Here is a 20,819-nt window from a genome sequence, read left to right as displayed (position 1 = left end):
GGAGTCAGGGGAGAGGAGCAGACCGAGGGGAGGAGAGTGGAGAGGACGGAGGCGAGGGGACGGAGTCGGAGAGAGGAGAGGACAGAGTCGGGGAGAGGGGAGAAGAGAGGACAGAGTCAGGGAGAGGAGAGAGGAGAGGAGAGGACAGAGTCGGGGAGAGGAGAGAGGAGAGGACAGAGTCGGGGAGAGGAAAGGACAGAGTCGGGGAGAGGAAAGGACAGAGTCGGGGAGAGGAGAGGAGAGTAGAGGACTGAGTCGGGGAGAGTAGAGGACTGAGTCGAGGAGAGGAGAGTGGAGGACTGAGTCGGGGAGACGAGAGGAGAGTAGAGGCCTGAGTCGGAGAGAGGAGAGTGGAGGACTGAGTCGGGGAGAGGAGAGGAGAGGAGAGGACGGAGTCAGGGGAGAGGAGAGGAGAGGAGGGAGTCTGGGGAGAGGAAAGGAAAGGAGAGGACGGAGTCAGGGGAGAGGAGGGGAAAGGAGAGGACGGAGTCGGGGAGAGGAGAGGAGGAGACTGAGTCGGGGAGAGGAGAGGAGAGTAGAGGACTGAGTCGGGGAGAGTAGAGGACTGAGTCGAGGAGAGGAGAGTAGAGGACTGAGTCGGGGAGACGAGAGGAGAGTAGAGGCCTGAGTCGGAGAGAGGAGAGTGGAGGACTGAGTCGGGGAGAGGAGAGGAGAGTAGAGGACTGAGTCGGGGAGAGGAGAGGAGAGTAGAGGACTGAGTCGGGGAGAGGAGAGGAGAGTAGAGGACTGAGTCGGGGAGAGGAGAGGAGAGTAGAGGACTGAGTCGGGGAGAGGAGAGGAGAGTAGAGGACTGAGTCGGGGAGAGGAGAGGAGAGTAGAGGACTGAGTCGGGGAGAGGAGAGGAGAGTAGAGGACTGAGTCGGGGAGAGGAGAGGAGAGGACGGAGTCTGGGGAGAGGAGAGGAGAGGACGGAGTCTGGGGAGAGGAGAGTGGAGGACGGAGTCTGGGGAGAGGAGAGGAGAGTAGAGGACTGAGTCTGGGGAGAGGAGAGGAGAGTAGAGGACTGAGTCGGGGAGAGGAGAGGAGAGGAGAGGACTGAGTCGGGAGAGGAGAGGAGAGTAGAGGACTGAGTCGGGAGAGGAGAGAAGAGAGTAGAGGACTGAGTCGGGGAGAGGAGAGTGGAGGACTGAGTCGGGAGACGAGAGGAGAGTAGAGGCCTGAGTCGGAGAGAGGAGAGTGGAGGACTGAGTCGGGGAGAGGAGAGGAGAGGAGAGGACTGAGTCGGGAGAGGAGAGGAGAGTAGAGGACTGAGTCGGGAGAGGAAAGGAAAGGAGAGGACTGAGTCAGGGGAGAGGAGGGGAAAGGAGAGGACTGAGTCGGGAGAGGAGAGGAGAGTAGAGGACTGAGTCGGGGAGAGGAGAGGAGAGTAGAGGACTGAGTCGGGAGAGGAGAGGAGAGTAGAGGACTGAGTCGAGGAGAGGAGAGTAGAGGACTGAGTCGGGAGAGGAGAGGAGAGTAGAGGACTGAGTCGGGAGAGGAGAGGAGAGTGGAGGACTGAGTCTGGGGAGAGGAGAGGAGAGGAGAGGACGGAGTCTGGGGAGAGGAGAGGAGAGGACGGAGTCTGGGGAGAGGAAAGGAAAGGAGAGGACGGAGTCTGGGGAGAGGAGGGAAAGGAGAGGACGGAGTCTGGGGAGAGGAGAGGAGAGGACTGAGTCTGGGGAGAGGAGAGGAGAGTAGAGGACTGAGTCTGGGGAGAGGAGAGGACTGAGTCTGGGGAGAGGAGAGAGTAGAGGACTGAGTCTGGGGAGAGGAGAGGAGAGGAGGCCTGAGTCTGGGGAGAGGAGAGTGGAGGACTGAGTCTGGGAGAGAGGAGAGTAGAGGACTGAGTCTGGGGAGAGGAGAGGAGAGGACTGAGTCTGGGGAGAGGAGAGGAGAGGACTGAGTCTGGGGAGAGGAGAGGAGAGGACGGAGTCTGGGGAGAGGAGAGGAGAGGACGGAGTCTGGGGAGAGGAGAGGAGAGGACGGAGTCTGGGGAGAGGAGAGGAGAGTACGGAGTCTGGGGAGAGGAGAGGAGAGTACGGAGTCTGGGGAGAGGAGAGGAGAGTACGGAGTCTGGGGAGAGGAGAGGAGAGTACGGAGTCTGGGGAGAGGAGAGGAGAGTACGGAGTCTGGGGAGAGGAGAGGAGAGGACGGAGTCTGGGGAGAGGAAAGGAAAGGAGAGGACGGAGTCTGGGGAGAGGAGGGAAAGGAGAGGACGGAGTCTGGGGAGAGGAGAGGAGAGGACGGAGTCTGGGGAGAGGAGAGGAGAGGACTGAGTCTGGGGAGAGGAGAGGAGAGGACGGAGTCTGGGGAGAGGAGAGGAGAGGACGGAGTCTGGGGAGAGGAGAGGAGAGGACTGAGTCTGGGGAGAGGAGAGGAGAGGACGGAGTCTGGGGAGAGGAGAGGAGAGTAGAGGACTGAGTCTGGGGAGAGGAGAGGAGAGTAGAGGACTGAGTCTGGGGAGAGGAGAGGAGAGTAGAGGACTGAGTCGGGAGAGGAGAGGAGAGGAGAGGACTGAGTCTGGGGAGAGGAGAGGAGAGGAGGAGTCTGGGGAGAGGAGAGGAGAGAGGACGGAGTCTGGGGAGAGAGGAGAGGGAGAGGAGAGGACGGAGTCTGGGGAGAGGAGAGGAGAGGACGGAGTCTGGGGAGAGGAGAGGAGAGTAGAGGACTGAGTCTGGGGAGAGGAGAGGAGAGGACGGAGTCTGGGGAGAGGAGAGGAGAGTACGGAGTCTGGGGAGAGGAGAGGAGAGTACGGAGTCTGGGGAGAGGAGAGGAGAGTAGGGAGTCTGGGGAGAGGAGAGGAGAGTACGGAGTCTGGGGAGTGGCGCGGACAGTACGGCTTCTGGGGAGAGGAGAGGAGAGGACGGAGTCTGGGGAGAGGAGAGGAGAGGACGGAGTCTGGGGAGAGGAAAGGAAAGGAGAGGACGGAGTCTGGGGAGAGGAGGGGAAGGAGAGGACGGAGTCTGGGGAGAGGAGAGGAGAGGAGACTGAGTCTGGGGAGAGGAGAGGAGAGGACTGAGTCTGGGGAGAGGAGAGGAGAGGACTGAGTCTGGGGAGAGGAGAGGAGAGGACTGAGTCTGGGGAGAGGAGAGGAGAGGCCTGAGTCTGGGGAGAGGAGAGGAGAGGACGGAGTCTGGGGAGAGGAGAGTAGAGGACTGAGTCTGGGGAGAGGAGAGGAGAGTAGAGGACTGAGTCGGGAGAGGAGAGGAGAGTAGAGGACTGAGTCTGGGGAGAGGAGAGAGTAGAGGACTGAGTCTGGGGAGAGGAGAGGAGAGTAGAGGACTGAGTCGGGGAGAGGAGAGGAGAGTAGAGGACTGAGTCTGGGGAGAGGAGAGGAGAGGACGGAGTCTGGGGAGAGGAGAGGAGAGGACGGAGTCTGGGGAGAGGAGAGGAGAGGACGGAGTCTGGGGAGAGGAGAGGAGAGGACGGAGTCTGGGGAGAGGAGAGGAGAGTACGGAGTCTGGGGAGAGGAGAGGAGAGTACGGAGTCTGGGGAGAGGAGAGGAGAGTACGGAGTCTGGGGAGAGGAGAGGAGAGTACGGAGTCTGGGGAGAGGAGAGGAGAGTACGGAGTCTGGGGAGAGGAGAGGAGAGGACGGAGTCTGGGGAGAGGAAAGGAAAGGAGAGGACGGAGTCTGGGGAGAGGAGGGGAAAGGAGAGGACGGAGTCTGGGGAGAGGAGAGGAGGAGACTGAGTCTGGGGAGAGGAGAGGAGAGTAGAGGACTGAGTCTGGGGAGAGGAGAGGACTGAGTCTGGGGAGAGGAGAGGAGAGGACTGAGTCTGGGAGACGAGAGGAGAGTAGAGGCCTGAGTCGGAGAGAGGAGAGTGGAGGACTGAGTCTGGGGAGAGGAGAGGAGAGTAGAGGACTGAGTCTGGGGAGAGGAGAGGAGAGTAGAGGACTGAGTCTGGGGAGAGGAGAGGAGAGTAGAGGACTGAGTCTGGGGAGAGGAGAGGAGAGTAGAGGACTGAGTCGGGAGAGGAGAGGAGAGTAGAGGACTGAGTCTGGGGAGAGGAGAGGAGAGTAGAGGACTGAGTCTGGAGAGGAGAGGAGAGTAGAGGACTGAGTCTGGGGAGAGGAGAGGAGAGTAGAGGACTGAGTCGGGAGAGGAGAGGAGAGTAGAGGACTGAGTCTGGGGAGAGGAGAGGAGAGTAGAGGACTGAGTCTGGGGAGAGGAGAGGAGAGTAGAGGACTGAGTCGGGGAGAGGAGAGGAGAGTAGAGGACTGAGTCGGGGAGAGGAGAAGAGAGTAGAGGACTGAGTCAGGGAGAGGAGAGGAGAGGACGGAGTCTGGGGAGAGGAGAGGAGAGTAGAGGACTGAGTCGGGGAGAGGAGAGGAGAGGACGGAGTCTGGGGAGAGGAGAGGAGAGTACGGAGTCTGGGGAGAGGAGAGGAGAGTACGGAGTCTGGGGAGAGGAGAGGAGAGGACGGAGTCTGGGGAGAGGAGAGGAGAGGACGGAGTCTGGGGAGAGGAGAGGATGGAGTCTGGGGAGAGGAGAGGATGGAGTCTGGGGAGAGGAGAGGATGGAGTCTGGGGAGAGGAGAGGAGAGGACGGAGTCTGGGGAGAAGAGAGGAGAGGACGGAGTCTGGGGAGAGGAGAGGATGGAGTCTGGGGAGAGGAGAGGAGAGGACGGAGTCTGGGGAGAGGAGAGGAGAGGACGGAGTCTGGGGAGAGGAGAGGAGAGGGCGGAGCCAGGGGAGAAGAGAGGAGAGGACGGAGTCTGGGGAGAAGAGAGGAGAGGACGGAGTCTGGGGAGAGGAGAGGAGAGGACGGAGTCTGGGGAGAGGAGAGGAGAGGACGGAGTCTGGGGAGAGGAGAGGAGAGGACGGAGTCTGGGGAGAGGAGAGGAGAGGACGGAGTCTGGGGAGAGGAGAGGAGAGGACGGAGTCTGGGGAGAAGAGAGGAGAGGACGGAGTCTGCGGAGAGGAGAGGACGGAGTCTGGGGAGAGGAGAGGATGGAGTCTGGGGAGAGGAGAGGAGAGGAGAGTCTGGGGAGAGAGAGAGAGAGAGAGAGAGAGAGAGAGAGAGAGAGAGAGAGAGAGAGAGAGAGAGAGAGAGAGAGAGAGAGAGAAGGAGAAGGAGAAGGAGAAGGAGAAGGAGAAGGAGAAGGAGAAGGAGAAGGAGAAGGAGAAGGAGAAGGAGAAGGAGAAGGAGAAGGAGAAGGAGAAGGAGAAGGAGAAGGAGAAGGAGAAGGAGAAGGAGAAGGAGAAGGAGAAGGAGAAGGAGAAGGAGAAGGAGAAGGAGAAGTGAGGGGTGGAGGTGAGTTCGTAAAGAGAGTGATACGTTATGCTTACTCACCGAACACACACACAAAAAAACTCATGTCAGAACAGCTGCACACAGGATGACACAACAGAGTTTGTAAAGTAATCTGCTGGCACATCTGCAAAAACTTTGAAATCCCAGTTCCAGAGACATTATGGGAACATGAACCAAAAGCAATCACTGAAAGTATGTGGAGAATAAATTCAATTCTTCTGTGTCAGAGTCCGAGACCATTTATTAACAGCAAACAACAACAACAAATAACAACAAACATGCACATGGGAAAGAAGGAAATGCAGGACAAGCAATATCAAACATGGTCCTCTTTCTGCTCAAAATGCACGAAGCAATCCCCTTTATACTATTTTGGACAGAAAAAAAAGACCGGGGAGGGCTAGACATCTGGCAAGGGTAAATGGAAGGGAGGACTGACAAGCATGAAGTTGTGTGAACACCAGTTCATCCTTGAGGACAGGATAATAACAGGGTTATAACAAAACACAGACAGGGTGGAATACTTTCTGCAAGACAGAGGTGCCAGCAAGGCATTCTTTTTTTCAGCAGCTGGACAATTTCATTTAAACATTGTAGAGACCAGTCTTGGTTATACACTGATGAGCCAAAACATTAACACCACTGACAGTTTAAGTGAATAACACTGATTATCTTGTTACAATGGCACCTGTCAAGCAGTGGGATATATTAGGCAGCAAGTGAACAGTCAGTTCTTGAAGTTGATTTGTTTGATGCAGGAGAAATGGGCAGGGGTAAAGACCTGAGCGACTTTGACAAGGGCCAAATTGTTATGGCCAGACGACTGGGTCAGAGCATCTCTGAAATGGAAAGGCTTGTGGAGTGCTCCCGGTCAGCAGTGATGAGTACCTACTGACAGTGATCCGAGGAGGGACAAACCACAAACCGGCAACAGGGTGTTGGGCGCCCAAGGCTCATCGATGCGCGAGGGCAACAAAGGCTATCCCGTCTGGTCTGAACCGACAGAAGGTCTACTGTGGCACAAGTCACAGAAAATTTTAATGGTGGTCATGGGAGGAATGTGTCACAATCCACAGTGCATCTCACCCTGCTGCGTAGCTGCAGACCAGTTAGAGTACCCCATGATGACCCCTGTCCACTGTCAAAAGTGTCTACAATGGGCACGCGAGCATCGGAACTGGACCTTGGAGCAGTGGAAGAAGGTCACCTGGTCCGATGAGTCTCGTTTTCTTTTAGATCATGTGGATGGCCGTGTACGTGTGCGCCGTTTACTTGGGGAAGTGATGGTACCAGGATGCACTGTGGGAAGACGACAAGCCGGCGCAAGGAGTGTGATGCTCTGGGCAATGTTTTGCTGGGAAACCCTGGGTCCGGCCACTCATGTGGACGTCAATTTGACACGTGTCACCTACCTAAACACCGTTGCAGACTAGGTACACCCCTTCATGGCAATGGTAATCCCTGATGGCAGTGGCCTCCTTCAGCAGGATAATGCGCCGTGCTACACTGCACACATTGTTCGGGAATGGTTTGAGGAACATGATGAAGTGGTTACGGTGTTTCCCTGGCCTCCAAATTCTCCAGATCTCAATCCGATTGAGCATCTGTGGGATGCGCTGGACCGACAAGTCCGATCCACGGCGGCTCCACCTCGCAGCTTACAGGAGTTGACGGATCTGTTGCTAATGTTTTGGTGCCAGATACCACAGGACACCTTCAGGGATCTTGTAGAGTCCATGCCTCGGTGGGTCGGCGCTGTTTTAGCGGCACATGGAGGACCAACAGCATATTAGGCAGGTGGTCATCATGTTTTGGCTCATCAGTGTGTGTATTTCAGTCAGACAAAAGCACATCAGATTTCGTAAGATACAATTCTATTTTATACTGTGTTCAATTACAAGCAACAAGTGAATACAACTGAGAATACATGAATGTAATTATTTTTTCTTCCACATATGGAAGTACCTACCGCTCATGTACGACCTAATGATCCCATCGAACTTGAAAATTGAAAACAAAGCATTGCTACCAGACATCATACTTGGGTACAAAAAAGAGAAGAAGGCATTGCTAAGTGAGGTTAGGTGTTGATACCAGTGATTTTGGACTAAACAATGCAGAAATCGAGAAAATGCCCTAATACCAAGACCTCAAGGATGAAGTGAAAGATCCTGGAAGCTGAAGAATGCAAAACTTGTACCAGTGATAATTGGAGCTATGGGAATGATGACGAAGAACCTCAGAGATATTAAAAACCATCCTTGGGAATTTTACTTCAAACAAACTACTGTTGGAAGCTGTCTGGGGCTCAGTGACGATCCTAAAGAGAGCCCTCGACAGAAAACTTTGAGAACAGAAAACTTCACAGCTTGGTCCATGAATCGTGACCCCTTACTGAAATGAAGGGGGATACTTTGAGCTCACCCTGGGAGGACTCGATTCCACATTCTGAAACCCGCATATGAAGATACCAATCAAGGACACACACGCATACGGAGGTGGATACTTTGAGACCTGGTAGGTCTCTGTTTCACCTCCTGATGGAACCCAGCCACAAGTGGAGATAGCAGGCAACAACTTTACAACTACTTTAGAAATAACTTTAAATGCTTTAGAAACAGCCGTGAAGACAAACTAAAACGGGATCGCTCATACGCTGCTGAGGTTAAAAGTTAAAACCTACTGTACCTCCATCCTGGCCATACCAAGGTAGTGTGTTACCCGAGCATACCAAGGTAGTGTGTTACCCGAGCATACCAAGGTAGTGTGTTACGCGAGCATACCAAGGTAGTGTGTTACCCGAGCATTAATTATTGACGTCATAAGTTCCAGGCATACCCGACTCCATTAAAGCGTCAGTTAAATTTGCTTTTTCGCATTTAAAAGGTCATGGTTGGTTTTCCACTAAGCTCGTTAAATCACTGGGTGAGTAGCCTCCACTCCTGTGTGGCAAAGTTCCGCAGAGATAAAGTACACAAAAAGAAGAACCACAAAGGCTTACCTTTTAAATATAATTCTTTAAATATGGAATTCAAGTGAAAAATTAACAAAATTCAATTATAAAATATATCAATCCAGAGAGAACACAAAATGTCGGTCAAGTTTTTCACTGCTCGAACTAACATGGAGAAACTCAGAACCACAAGGTCGATGGAGGTTTTTTTGGGGGGGGTTTAAAAAAAAATGTGTATGTAGGGGAGAGTGGGGCAAGATGATCCCTGGGGCATGATGATCACCCCTCTCTCACGACTCCAATAAAACTCGCATTGGACAGTGGCGCCACTCAACGATAGATCGATTAACTACAATTCCACTGTGGAAGGTGCATGACGAGAAAAAAAACGCTGCGTTCGTTTTATCGGAAAAACATCATTTTCCTCCTGAAAAAGAAAATTTTCGAATAATCGGTGAGTACGTATTATCTCAATGAATAAGCGTAGTAGGAATGGTATCTGTAGATAGGTAGATACGTAGCTTATATGCCCATCTTGCGTGTATGTTTTGCCGAGCTCATTGCTGTAATTTATGAATCCATCCATTAGGACCATACTCTGTGCAGAGCGTTGGTGCCGCCGAAGCAGTCTCCTTGGCTATTGGGAACAATCCTGGACGGGTCGCCACTCCGACACAGTATACCAGCATGCTGGCACTCATTTTGCCGACCTCGGAAGGATGACAGGCAGAGTCAACCCCACCTGGTGTTAATTCAACAGCTGAGCGGGATTTGAACTCAGGACCCTAGGATCCCAAGCCCATTACCCTAACCATTAAGCCAACACCAGGCATAATTTATGAATGCCAGATGATTTTGTAAAAATGGCGGTGGTGGGGCAGGATGATCACTTGGTTGTGGGGCAAGTTGATCAGGTGATCAGATGACAATAATGATATTATTGAAGGAGACTTTGTAATTACAAAAATAGATGGGAAAAAAGCGCGATCAATTCTGTACATCGCGCGTGTAGAGGCAATCGACGACGATGGATACGAGGGAGTCTTTCTCTGCAAAGTACCTTCTCATATGACCTTCGATCGACCTCCGTTCATCGTGGACGAGACAGATTGTGGGACTTTTTCCAAGGAGGACATCGTTAAAAAAACTACCTCCACCCGAATTTTTAAAGGAAAGCCAGAGAAAAAAAAATCAAAGCAACTGGTATTCAAAATTGATCTCGGTCAGTGGGAGTTGCGAATTTAGACATTAAGACTGGAACACAAAGATAAATGACATGAAAATGGACGTTTGTATCCAGTTGTGTATGGGACAATGTTTTGGAAATATTATGTTTGTATCCTGGATGGATATGCATATAAATGAAGAATTATTTTCCGTTCATTAAAATTCTAACACATTGCTTATGTAGACTGTCCTGATGTTTCCTTAGGACTATGATCATCTTTCCCCATCGTGATGATCGACTTGCCCCAGGGGTGGGGCAGGTTGAGCATTTTGACCACAAATTTTTAATTGCTTTTTATAGACATTCAATGATCTCTAATATTCTCGAACTTTGGCAGTTACTTGGGGCGAAAGATGGACTAACCAATGGCAATTGAATGGTGTATGGCTGGCAAATCATCTGACGGCAAAACGGACAAAACCAAAAAAGGGACCATCTTGCCCCACTCTCCCCTAAGTCGAAGTGACGGGTAGCACATCACACAAAAAGTTAAATAAAGTCACGTCGTCAAAAAATGAAATTGCACAACATTTTCAGCCGGCGAGGCACCACCCGAAGGACCGCATGCCACTGTGGGCCCAAACACAGTCGGTCGATGCGAGATGTGAACGTTATTTTTTTTTTAATGTTTACCGATGACGAAGGCATTTGATATGTGTCACCCGTAAAGTAGAGTGAAAAAAAAAACTATCGTTAAGAATTCATTGCTGCCTATTCCAAGTCAAGGCATGGTTTAGCAGGCCAAAAAACATGGCAGCTTCAAACACCCAGGATATGCCTTAAGATCCTAGAGAGAGGTGGCCGTGGAGCACCTGATAAAGGATATAATTAAATAAGGCCGATAAAGGCCTATTCCAAGTCGAGGCATGGTTGAGCAGGCCAAAAAACATGGCAGCTTCAGACACCCAGGATACGCCTTGAGATCCTCGAGAGGGAGGTGGCCAAGGAGCGCCTGATAAAGGATATAATTAAATAAGGCCGATAATGAACAAAGGGGTGTTTGAATTAACCCAAACAGCCAATTCACTCGTGCACTTACTTGGAGTTCCCTTGGCAAGTTTCATGGCTTTGGAATTATGGAGGAGACACACACGCACGCACACACACTGCTATTTATTAGTATAGATAAAAAGGGGTACCGTTTTAAGGGGCACTCTGTATATGGTTATGAGTGTGTGTTGATTGTTGAAACTATTTAGTGGGATTTTATACATTTGGCTCGACCATCCTTCTCTTGACTCAGACATGAAACGGCCGATAACATTAACTATGTTAAAACACCCTCAGCTTATTCTGGTGCCTGACGTTCTTAAGGAAGCCGAACCACTCGGTAAGTTATTGTGAAGAGCTCACAATGAGCCGTGCTCCAACAACCCTCATGTGAGTCCAAAAACTCACCAGTGTAATCACAATGAACAGCACTCTTACAACCATGTAAATTAATTATATTGACATATTGCCATCCGAACCTATTGGCCAACAAGGTGGGATTAGAAAACTCCTTGAAGAGTCCATAACTCACCATCAGTTTGCGTGTGTTGCAGACTGATGCCAACGTGAAGATATCAAATGTCATCTTGGCGGACAACATTGTTGGCATCACCACGATGCTTTACAATGTCACTGATGGCATCATCACAATTCAGGTAAGACGTGCAATTGCTGCGACTCCATTGCAGCAATCACAACCATCATGCAATCTCAGCACAGTTTGTCTAAAAATAAAGGGTGTTCACAATTTACCATTACAAATGTATACCAGAATAAAAACTAGAAGGGCACTCAGTGGAGCGCATACCTCCATCACGTAATGCCTGATCCACGAGAACATATCAGGCCCAATACATTTTTGAAATATGTTATATATCGTTTTGGCCCCATCTCTCAATGGTGAAGAATCACTGAACAAATTCTAGTACTCGGATCCGGGATCTTCACCAAAATCTAATCAGCTTGTCCTTGTCACACACCGAACCTGTCCACAACCTTTTGAGATATCCTGTACACAAACAACAGACAAACAGACAGGGGTGAAAACATAACCTCCTTCACCTTCGATGGCGGAGGTAAAAATAATGAAATTGGATACAGCAATGTAGTTGGTTGCATGTGAACGAACATTCCTGAAAGTTTTTTGTTGACTTTTCTGGAGCCTTTCTTCTTTGCACCAAGTGGAGTCGTTGGGCCATTCTTTACTGAAGCCACTATCAAGTCCAACAATTACCTGGACATGTTAAAACTGCGTACTCCTGCGATTGGCGGACTTGCACCAGAGGTCATTTAATAACAGGACTGGAGTGTGATAATGTGTGATTTCCTCAATGAACTCTTCAGTGATCGATGGATTGGGTGTGATGGTCCGATTCTGTGGCAACCACATTCACTGGACAGAACCCAACCCCCCCTCCCCCCCCGGATCTTTTTCTTCCGAGTTATGTGAAGGACGTGGTGTACGAGGGTTACCAGTATGGCCGATTTGAGGAAGGGCATTCATGCTGTAATCGAGATCGTAAATGCAGGGATGCTGAACCGAACCTGGAAGGAGATCGCGTATCGCCTCAATGTGTTACGCATGATGAGGGGTGCTCATAAAAGTGTGCTGATGATGGTAAATGATAATCTTGACAAAAAAAAATTGAGAAATGTTCTTTCACATGCTGCAAACTGCATTGTTTTATGCAATTTTTATTTATTAATTTATTACGATTTGAATTTGGAACAGTAATTTTTGGACACCGCCGGATATGTAAGAGGTGACCAATTGTGGGGTATCTTTCGTAACAATAGGAAATCTTTGAATCTGCGGGCCTGTAAAGGTTCAACAGACTCGTTGACTAGCCGGTTCAGAGTATGGTCAGAGCGTCACAAAGCTATGAAAATGGTTTGTATTATGTGTCATAATAATATTATAGCTTTGTCACATATATATATATATATATATATATATATATATATATATATATATATATATATATATATATATATATATATATATATATATATATATTGACAACTTGTGTAACACTTGGTGATAACCTATAATAATCATTTCAGGCACATCGTAATAACATGTTATTCGACGGAATTTCAACAATGACAAAACTTGGACTTAATGTTTTGCAAATCGTCACGACGTGTATGTGATGTCATCATCACAATCAGTGGGATGGTAGAATAGCCTCGGTCCTAGAGGTATGCACAGTCACCTCGAAGCCGTTCAGCCGACGTTAGAGTCTTGGCGCAGCTATAAACTGTCACCCTGGTGTTTCGCATGCAGGGTGAGGCATCAATGTGTGTGTCATCCCTTGGAAGGACATCGAACTGGGTGTAACATTTGTCATCATTAGCTGGTGGACGGTGAAAATACCATGGTGTCCTTCGTGAAGTATAGGCAAGTTATTGTCGGCACCCTGGATGAATTACAAATTCCTGCTCTAATCTTACGGGTGATTATGACCTAACGTGACCTTGAATTGACATCTCAAAACACCTTAAAGGGTGGAACAGGATTGCACGATGGATCTCAGGCGATTCCACAGAATGGGAAGAAAGGACGACGAAAAAGTATAGAGATGCTCAGACAGCCCTTTGACAGACGAGGTGGGTGCCTGACCAAGTGGGGCTGGAGAGGGATGGATGGCAGTAAAACAGGTGACAAGGTTTGAGAAATTGGAGAAACCATTAACCCATCCAGAGTGGGAGAGCAAAGAAAATGACACAATGGCAACACACAACTGAACTTGAAATTTAAAACGTCGGCCTCATGAGCTGTAAGCTGGTGCAGTCCAGTCACTTCTGAGTTGCATGGGGTCTTTGTACGGGAGGTGGTGTTCTGGATTTTTACGTGAAGCTTTTAGACTGCATGGATATTCTTTCTTTTTAAAGAACTCCATCATGATTGGAAGCAGTTCTGCGGAGAACTGTGACGATACCGCACCGACCGGCTTCAGCCCCGGTCAGGTGAATAACCCGCCTCACTCGGGTAAGTGGTTCACCTGCACGACACGCAACTCCAGTCTTTTCTTGCCATTTGTTTATTGCACCTCCTCCTTATTTTAGTTTCCTTCACTTGACATTTTGCCTCTTCAAAATGCACCTTTGTTTCCAGCATTGTTACAAAGTCAAAAACAAAGTTCAAATAATCTTTGGTCTTCATCTCAGACATCACGCACATCTGCCTAGTTCACTGTTACGAAGTTTATTCTTACCTGCTGTGGTCCAAATTTGGCCGGGGCAGAACAGTTCGATAAGCAGCTCATGGCAGAAGTTTTGTTTTGAACTTACCTTGGTTTTTTCTCATCCAATGAGAAATATTCTTCGTCGTCCAAGCTGACGAATGTTCAGCCAGTCAGACTTTAGGACAGCTCAGACAGACGTAATACTTTTGCACAGCATGGGTAGTCGAGTTCAGTTGTACTGAATTAAATACAGGTGTCAGGCAGGTAGGTCACTTTGCAATCGTGAAACCTTGCGCTATCCGTGCGAACGTTCTTCGTGTCTCGTGGTTATGCGCAGGTGGCCGCGCTGGCATCCTTTGGCCGGTCTTCACCAGAAGCCCGTACGTCGATGGACGACAGGTGAACTACAGCATTGCCAATGGGAACATGTCCGTCACCGGTGAGAGCCACGCGCATTACCTCGGATTTCTCATCCGTCGTGGGATTTTCCTGTCGATCCCACATGTGTTTATCATTTACAAATATCGACACTTACAGAACTTATGTTTCCCACTAGGTGTGTCATTTGTTAACTTTGGAACTCCCTGTGCGGACAAAACGTCAGTGTTTATGACCAACCCGACCTCGGAAGATTTTCAGCACAACGTCATCGTTTCCGATGCCAAAACAAAGGACGTAACCAACAAGGTCTACATGCTGCCAGCCAAAAACCTGTGAGTTTGCATCGTTTACCGAAATGTACTCGGAAGCTCTTCACCTTACTTTCCCCTCTGTACCCATTTTGGAATGAGATCCCATCTGGTGGACTTCTTTCCTCCGTGCGATCTGCTCGGGGTTTTCAATTTGGCGAACTATAAAATATTCGGCTTGAATATGCCGGATTGATCTTTACGGAACCTTCTCAGAGCTTGAAAACCTACCTACTAGAGTCGATCGCAGTTGGTACTTGGATGAAAGAAATCCATGGAAGCTCTGACCCTAGGCTTTATTAGCTGAGATGTGATTTATATGTTTAAAATGCTCTCTGAAACATGTATGGTGGATTTATAACGTTTGGAATCAACTTTAAACATCAGTTGGTTCACCGTGGCGTATTTCTTCATCGAATGTGTAATACTGACGTTACATTCTTCAACATCCATGGATGCGGATGGTTGGGAGTCTTCTCCTCCACATCGCTGAGGACGTGGAGATTTGGATAAGGGGATGGAAACTAGTTGATCCATCACTGTTGTGGCCTGAACAACTTTTTCTTCCTCTGTTAAAACTTTTTAATGTTGACATTTGTTTATTCTCGTCACTTTTGCAAGATGTATTTCTTCATCGTTTGTACATACTGTTTTGTCCAAACTTGGTCATTGCCGAAGAAAGTAAAGATAACTAGTCACAGAGTGATTACTGTAATTTTGATCATTTTGTTTGTGGAAATTCTGGAATTTATGTCATGGTTATTCGGACTAGACAGGAGATGGAACTACACATTAATTATATATTTTTACCTTGTCTCACTGTAACTTCTCTTGCTCTAATCACTTGCTTTAATCTCTATATCTCTCTCTCCTTCTCCTCCCCCCCCTCAATCTCTCTCTCTCCTTCTCCTCCCCCCTCACTCTCTCTCTCTCTCTCTCTAACCTCTCTCACTCGCTCTAACCTCTGACTCTAATCTCTGCCTCTAATCTCTCTGTATCTCTCGCTCTTGTATCTCACACTCTCTCCGTCTCTCCCTCTGTCTGTCTTGCCATCTCTCTCTCTCTCTCTGTCTGTCTGTCTGTCTGTCTCTCTCTCTCTCCTCTCTGACCTCTCTCTCTCTCTCTCTCTCTCTCTCTCTCTCTCTCTCTCACTCTCTCTCTCTCTCTCTCTCTCTCTCTCTCTCTCTCTCTCTCACACACACACACACACACACACACACACACACACACACACACACACACACACACACACACACACACACACACACACACACACACACACACACACACACACACCTTCTATTCTCACTTGAATGCTTACAGAGGTTCGTGTGGTGAGATTGAGTGTGATGGCCCAAAGACTACGATTCTCCATGATACTACTGGAAATTTTTTGGCCTCGCCTGGTTATGGTGTTCTCCCAACACCCACGGGGAGCTGGCCGAATGAGTCTCTCGTCCCTCGTTCTGTCTACGTGCTCGGCAACGGAACCCAGCTCGACCTCAAATCGCTCACCCCAAACTATGGTAATCTGAGTAATATTATAATGAGGATATGGTAATCACTCAGATTGTAATAGTCATGGTAAATTAGTCTGGCCTCGCATTTTGAAAAAAAGAGCTTACACTTGGAGGACTTTCTTGAAATTCCTGCAAATATTGTAATCTGATTGTATTTTCTATGAGTTACAGCATTGTCCTTAAGGTTGAGTGCCTTGTTCAGAAGAGCAGGTCATTTCTTCAACACCTGAGGTCTCAGGCAATAATAATCCGTTCATTGGTTGACCCGTGATGTTAGCGATCAAGAGAAATCCCAACATGACCGAAGACACGTTGTCGAACAAACTGACCTACCATTGCTGGTATTTGGCCTCCCCCCCCCAGCTTTTATTTTTCTAGTGCTGGAGACAGCATCTCTTACAACTCCACCGTTTCATTTCTGATCACCTCCCATACAGGGTCATGATGAAGAAATGAACGGTTTAATAAACGTGAAATGGTGAACAAATAAACGTTCAACCACTTGGCCGAACACCATTTCAAAAACCCCAAACATCATGGAGTCAATGCAGATGTTCATATCTTACCAACTTGTTGGAGACTTGACGAGAGCGGTGGAGTTGCATGATTTTGACGATGCTGATATTTTTGATTATTCCATGATAGACAGATTAACAGAGCAGGTAAACAGCGGTTAGATGAGACCAATCCGAAATGCTACTTATGACTTTGGAGGTGGTTTCCTTGAAGCTGAAACAATCACGTCTGCATGTTTGCAGAAAAAGCTGGACCTGGACCTCAACCTTCGTTTAAAGATAAAAAAATGTCTGTTTTGCTCTGACTTGTAAGAATTTACCCAATCTCTTCTTCATCTTCTTCTTAGGTTACCGCATGGCTGACTGCACCGAGCTGAAGGGAGCCAACGCTATTTCCTGCCCAAGTGACAAAATGGCGCTTCTGTCTGTCCGTGCCACGGATTTTGACTTCTTGCATCGATTTAAAACTCCTGTGGCTTTTCATGGCAACGGTTACCTCAAGTTACTCAGTGGTGAGAAATTGATCTCAAAGAAGTGATATGGTCATGGAAGCAAGAAACTGAAAATGAATGCAGTGTCTAATTATGTGCTCTTGTACCAGGCCCACCACTCTACAAGATGGCTGACTGTCAGGCAGAATGCAACCTGAACATCTCATGGTACCGTATACCGGTCCAGCCAGGTTCGTGCTACAACCTTAACTACCGCACACTTCCTCCTCAGAGGCTGCGTTTTCACCTCGCCACAGGAGCATCCTTGGTAAGACATGGCCTCGACATTCTGCACCACGTGACACTGCATAGCCAAAGTCATGGGAGATTATTGAAGCCTGCATAATTGGCCTGGCCTGCATAATTATTCACCCCCCCCCCCTTTTCCAAAGTTTTCACATTTTGATGCCACCTGAGCTTATTCGTGTGACTAAATGAAATTAACAGAGAAAATCAGATGATTCTCAGGTGCATAAGTATTCAAACCCTTTGCCTAATTAACTCGAAATCGTTTCAGTCGCAAATTATTTATTTTTTTTGAAAGGTTCCAAACTAAGCGCAATAGGTTTCACCTGTATGTAATCAGTGGTTCAACTTCAAAATTAATATCCCCACTTATCATTGAAGGAGTTTTAAGGTGCAATTCACATGATGCCTGAGGAGCTTTCCAAAGAAGTCTGACAAAGCGATGGAGAAGCACCGTTCAGGAGACAGTTATAAGAAGATTTCAGACACTCATTATCCCTTTGCGTGGTGTTGGCTTAATGGTTAGGGTGGCGAGCTTGGGATCTGAGGATCCTGAGTTCAAATCCCCCTTGGCTGTTGAATTAATACCAGGTGGGGTTGACTGTGCCTGTCATCCTTCCGAGGTCGGCAAAATGAGTGCCGGCTTGGTGGCATCCTGTGTCGGAGTGGCGACCCGTCCAGGGTTGTGCCCAATTGCCGAGGAGACTGCTTAGGCAGCACCAATGCTTTGCAGAGGGTATGGTCCCACTGGATGGATGGATGGATGGTGGTGGCAGCATCATGTCGTGGAGCTAGTTTTCATCAGCAGGGACTGGCAAGCTCGTCGTTTTGGAAGAGACAATGGATGGTGCATAGTACAGGAGAATCCTTGATGAAAACCTGCTTGAGTTGACCATGAATCTGAAACTGGGTAGGAGATTCACATTTCAGCAGGACAATGATCCGAAGCACAAAGCTAAAGCCACACTGGAGTGGCTGAATAAGAGGAAACAAATGTTCTTGAGAGGCCTAAAGTCCTGACTTGAACCAATTTCAATATTTATGGTGAGACTTGAAGATTTCAGTTCGTTGACGATCTCCATCAAACTTGGCAGAACTCGAGCAATTTCCACATGAAGAACGGGCAAAGATTTTACCATCTCACTGTGCAAAGCTGGTAGAGACCTACCCAAAAACATTCACAGCAGCCGTTGCTGTAAAAGGTGCTTCCACCATGTACTGACCTCAGGGACTGAATATTTTTTTTTCAACCAGTGAATTTTGATTTGTACATGTTTTATGCATGTAATGTATATGTAATGAAGATGCTGGAGAGGATTCTCGATGGGAGGATAAGGAAGAGGGTGGAGATGGAGATTGGAGAAGAACAGCAGGGGTTAAGAAAGGGTAGGGGGACGACAGATGGGGAAATCGGTTTGAGTATCTGGGAGGAACAGTTACTGGGGATAGTAAGTCCGAGACAGAGGTGCGGAGTAGGATTCAGGTGGGTGTAAATGCATGGAGGAGGGTGGTAGGGAGTAATGGCAGACAGATAGATATCAAGAAAGCTTAAAGGGAAGGTTCTCATGTCGTGTGTAATGCCGGCCTACCTTTACGGCCTGGAGACGGCGGCACTGACAGAGAGACAACAACAGAGGCTGCAGGTTTGTGATAACAACTAGGTCAGGAGGATTGCGGGAGTGAAGAGGGTGGATAGAAGGAAGATTGATTAACTGAGGGAGGAGATTGGTGTGCAGGTGAGCTTGATGGGGAGATTGGTGAAATGCTGGCTGAGATGGGCTGGACACTTGGTGTTGATGGGGGGAGAGAGAACGGCAAAGAGAGCAGAAAGGTTGAGGGAGCAAGGTGGGAGAAAAAGAGGCAGACCACGGTTGATATGGGAGGATTGTGTGAGGAGGGATATCCCTAAGGTAGGGATGGTTGGAGAGTGGAGAGAGGAGGTGGAGGAGTATCGTGGTCAAGGCGGAGCAGAAGCATGCTGCCAATGGACCTCACCCCTTATTAAGTGAAGAGGAGGAGAACAACAACATGTTTTTTGCAGGTATTCTGACATGTATCCTCCTTCAACTACAATCGTATTTCGTTTAACCTCTTCAGTTCTGAATAAATAAAGTTAATTTGGAAAAAATTGTTTCTACATCATTCATAAAAATTCATCTAAATGTGGCATCATTGATTAGGGGTTAATACTTTTGCAGGCAACTCTTTGTCTACAATTGTGAATAATTACCATGCGCGAGTGAAACGAAAGGTGAGGTTAAACATTTGGCTCATTCTATCTGTCTGTCTGTCTACAGATATCGGTTTATGATTGAGGAACTACTTAATTTTCAAATGAATGTTATATTTTGAACACCGTAGAACACGAATCGGAACACAAACCTGCGGTTTAGCAGTACTTTGGCTCTGAATTTGGCAAATTGTATCGAATGTCGTTCCGAGTGTGCACGCGCAGAGAGGAGTGAGGTAGTTGTTTTAATTTCTCGCTGCCTGACAGTCAAACAAAACTGAAAATCATTCAAAAACAGGAAACTTGCTGCTTTTCGGGATGTCATAATGGACGCACACACCAGGCATGAATAATTAATTTGACTTGTTAAATAAGGTGGCGTCGAAGACGGCGCATCAACCGTGGTGAACTTCCAAAAAAAAGTTAATTTTTTTTTCTTCATCCTTTAAAAACTTTATTTTTATTTCAATGGATTATATATACTTGAACACTGAAGAGCACAAATAATCTTTTTGTCACTTTAAAAAAAAAAATAAAACCTCCAGTTTAGCAGGACTTGGATAAAATATTACGCCATCTCGATCAATCAAATTTTCCGCTCACGCTCAGACAAAATGACGGCTCGGAGGAAATACCGGTCATGCTCGGAATGGCAATCAATAGTTTAAAAGACCCTTCCAATGTCGTTTCTCTCAAGACTGTATGAGCTAAGGTGTTCCATTAACTGTCCTGTTTAAATATCAAAAGGAAGGAAGATTGAATACCGACACGTGGACATTCGACTGATTAGTACGGTGACTGTTTTGATTTCCTGTGTGCGAATACTTTTAATGATGTTGCCTGGTAGCAGGTGGCCAAAAATGATTTAGAACCACATACCTTTTGGGATTTATTATTTTTTTCAGTCGGCTTCGTCCTTCAAGTCTTGTGTAGTCTACTGGTTCGGTCGTCACTTATGCGGTGGCCCCTGTAGATTGGGGTAGGAGTTTAATCAGGGGTGTCGATACTCTTTGCATGACTTTTTCAACAGTCTGTGGAACACAAGTATATAAAAGGAACTTTGATCCAGGAGGAGGCTATTTGGCCAATCATGCTTGCACAGGATCAACAGTTCTTGGGTCGGCATGATTGCAGTTTACCGACATAATTTCACAGGGGCTCAGTGGGGTGGAAGGTGGATGACAGGATGGCCGAGAGATACGCACACTCGAATCTGAGCTGTCTAGCCTGGGTTCGAATGCCGACCCAGTTTTACAGGCAGAGCGATTCATCAATGTGTGTGCCGTCCCTCGGACGGACGTTAAACGGGCGTCCCGTCTGTCAGCATTTGTTGGTAGATATTAAAAAAAATCCCACGGTGTCCTTCATGAAGAGTAGGTGAGCTATCGCCGGCACCCTGGCCAAATTCCTGCTCGAACCGGCAAAGGGCACTACATCAGCGGCACTACTTGATTTGTAATTTATCCCCCTCCGAATACAACCTAAACTTTATGAACTTTACCTGTTGCCAGCT

General features: G+C 48.0%; 1 protein-coding gene across 1 annotated transcript in view; it reads left to right on the top strand.

Annotated features, from left to right (window-relative positions):
* LOC147009316 (fibrocystin-L-like) overlaps window positions 1-20,819 on the top strand; it is a 98,659-nt gene that overhangs the window by 58,936 nt on the left and 18,904 nt on the right. Inside the window, exons 21-27 of the mRNA XM_085861692.1 lie at window positions 10,982-11,083; window positions 13,323-13,419; window positions 13,953-14,054; window positions 14,172-14,328; window positions 15,628-15,830; window positions 16,687-16,851; window positions 16,941-17,098. Of these exons, the coding sequence (XP_085717818.1) occupies window positions 10,982-11,083; window positions 13,323-13,419; window positions 13,953-14,054; window positions 14,172-14,328; window positions 15,628-15,830; window positions 16,687-16,851; window positions 16,941-17,098 (984 nt within the window). The remainder of the gene's footprint in view (window positions 1-10,981; window positions 11,084-13,322; window positions 13,420-13,952; window positions 14,055-14,171; window positions 14,329-15,627; window positions 15,831-16,686; window positions 16,852-16,940; window positions 17,099-20,819) is intronic.

The sequence above is a fragment of the Eptatretus burgeri genome, chromosome 17, assembly GCF_056783735.1.
Source record: "Eptatretus burgeri isolate ZD-2024b chromosome 17, Ebu_testis_v1, whole genome shotgun sequence".
NCBI classification, from domain to species: Eukaryota; Metazoa; Chordata; class Myxini; order Myxiniformes; family Myxinidae; genus Eptatretus; species Eptatretus burgeri.
Note: the sequence above shows the minus strand (reverse complement) of the source record. Positions and strands in the feature narration are given on the sequence as shown.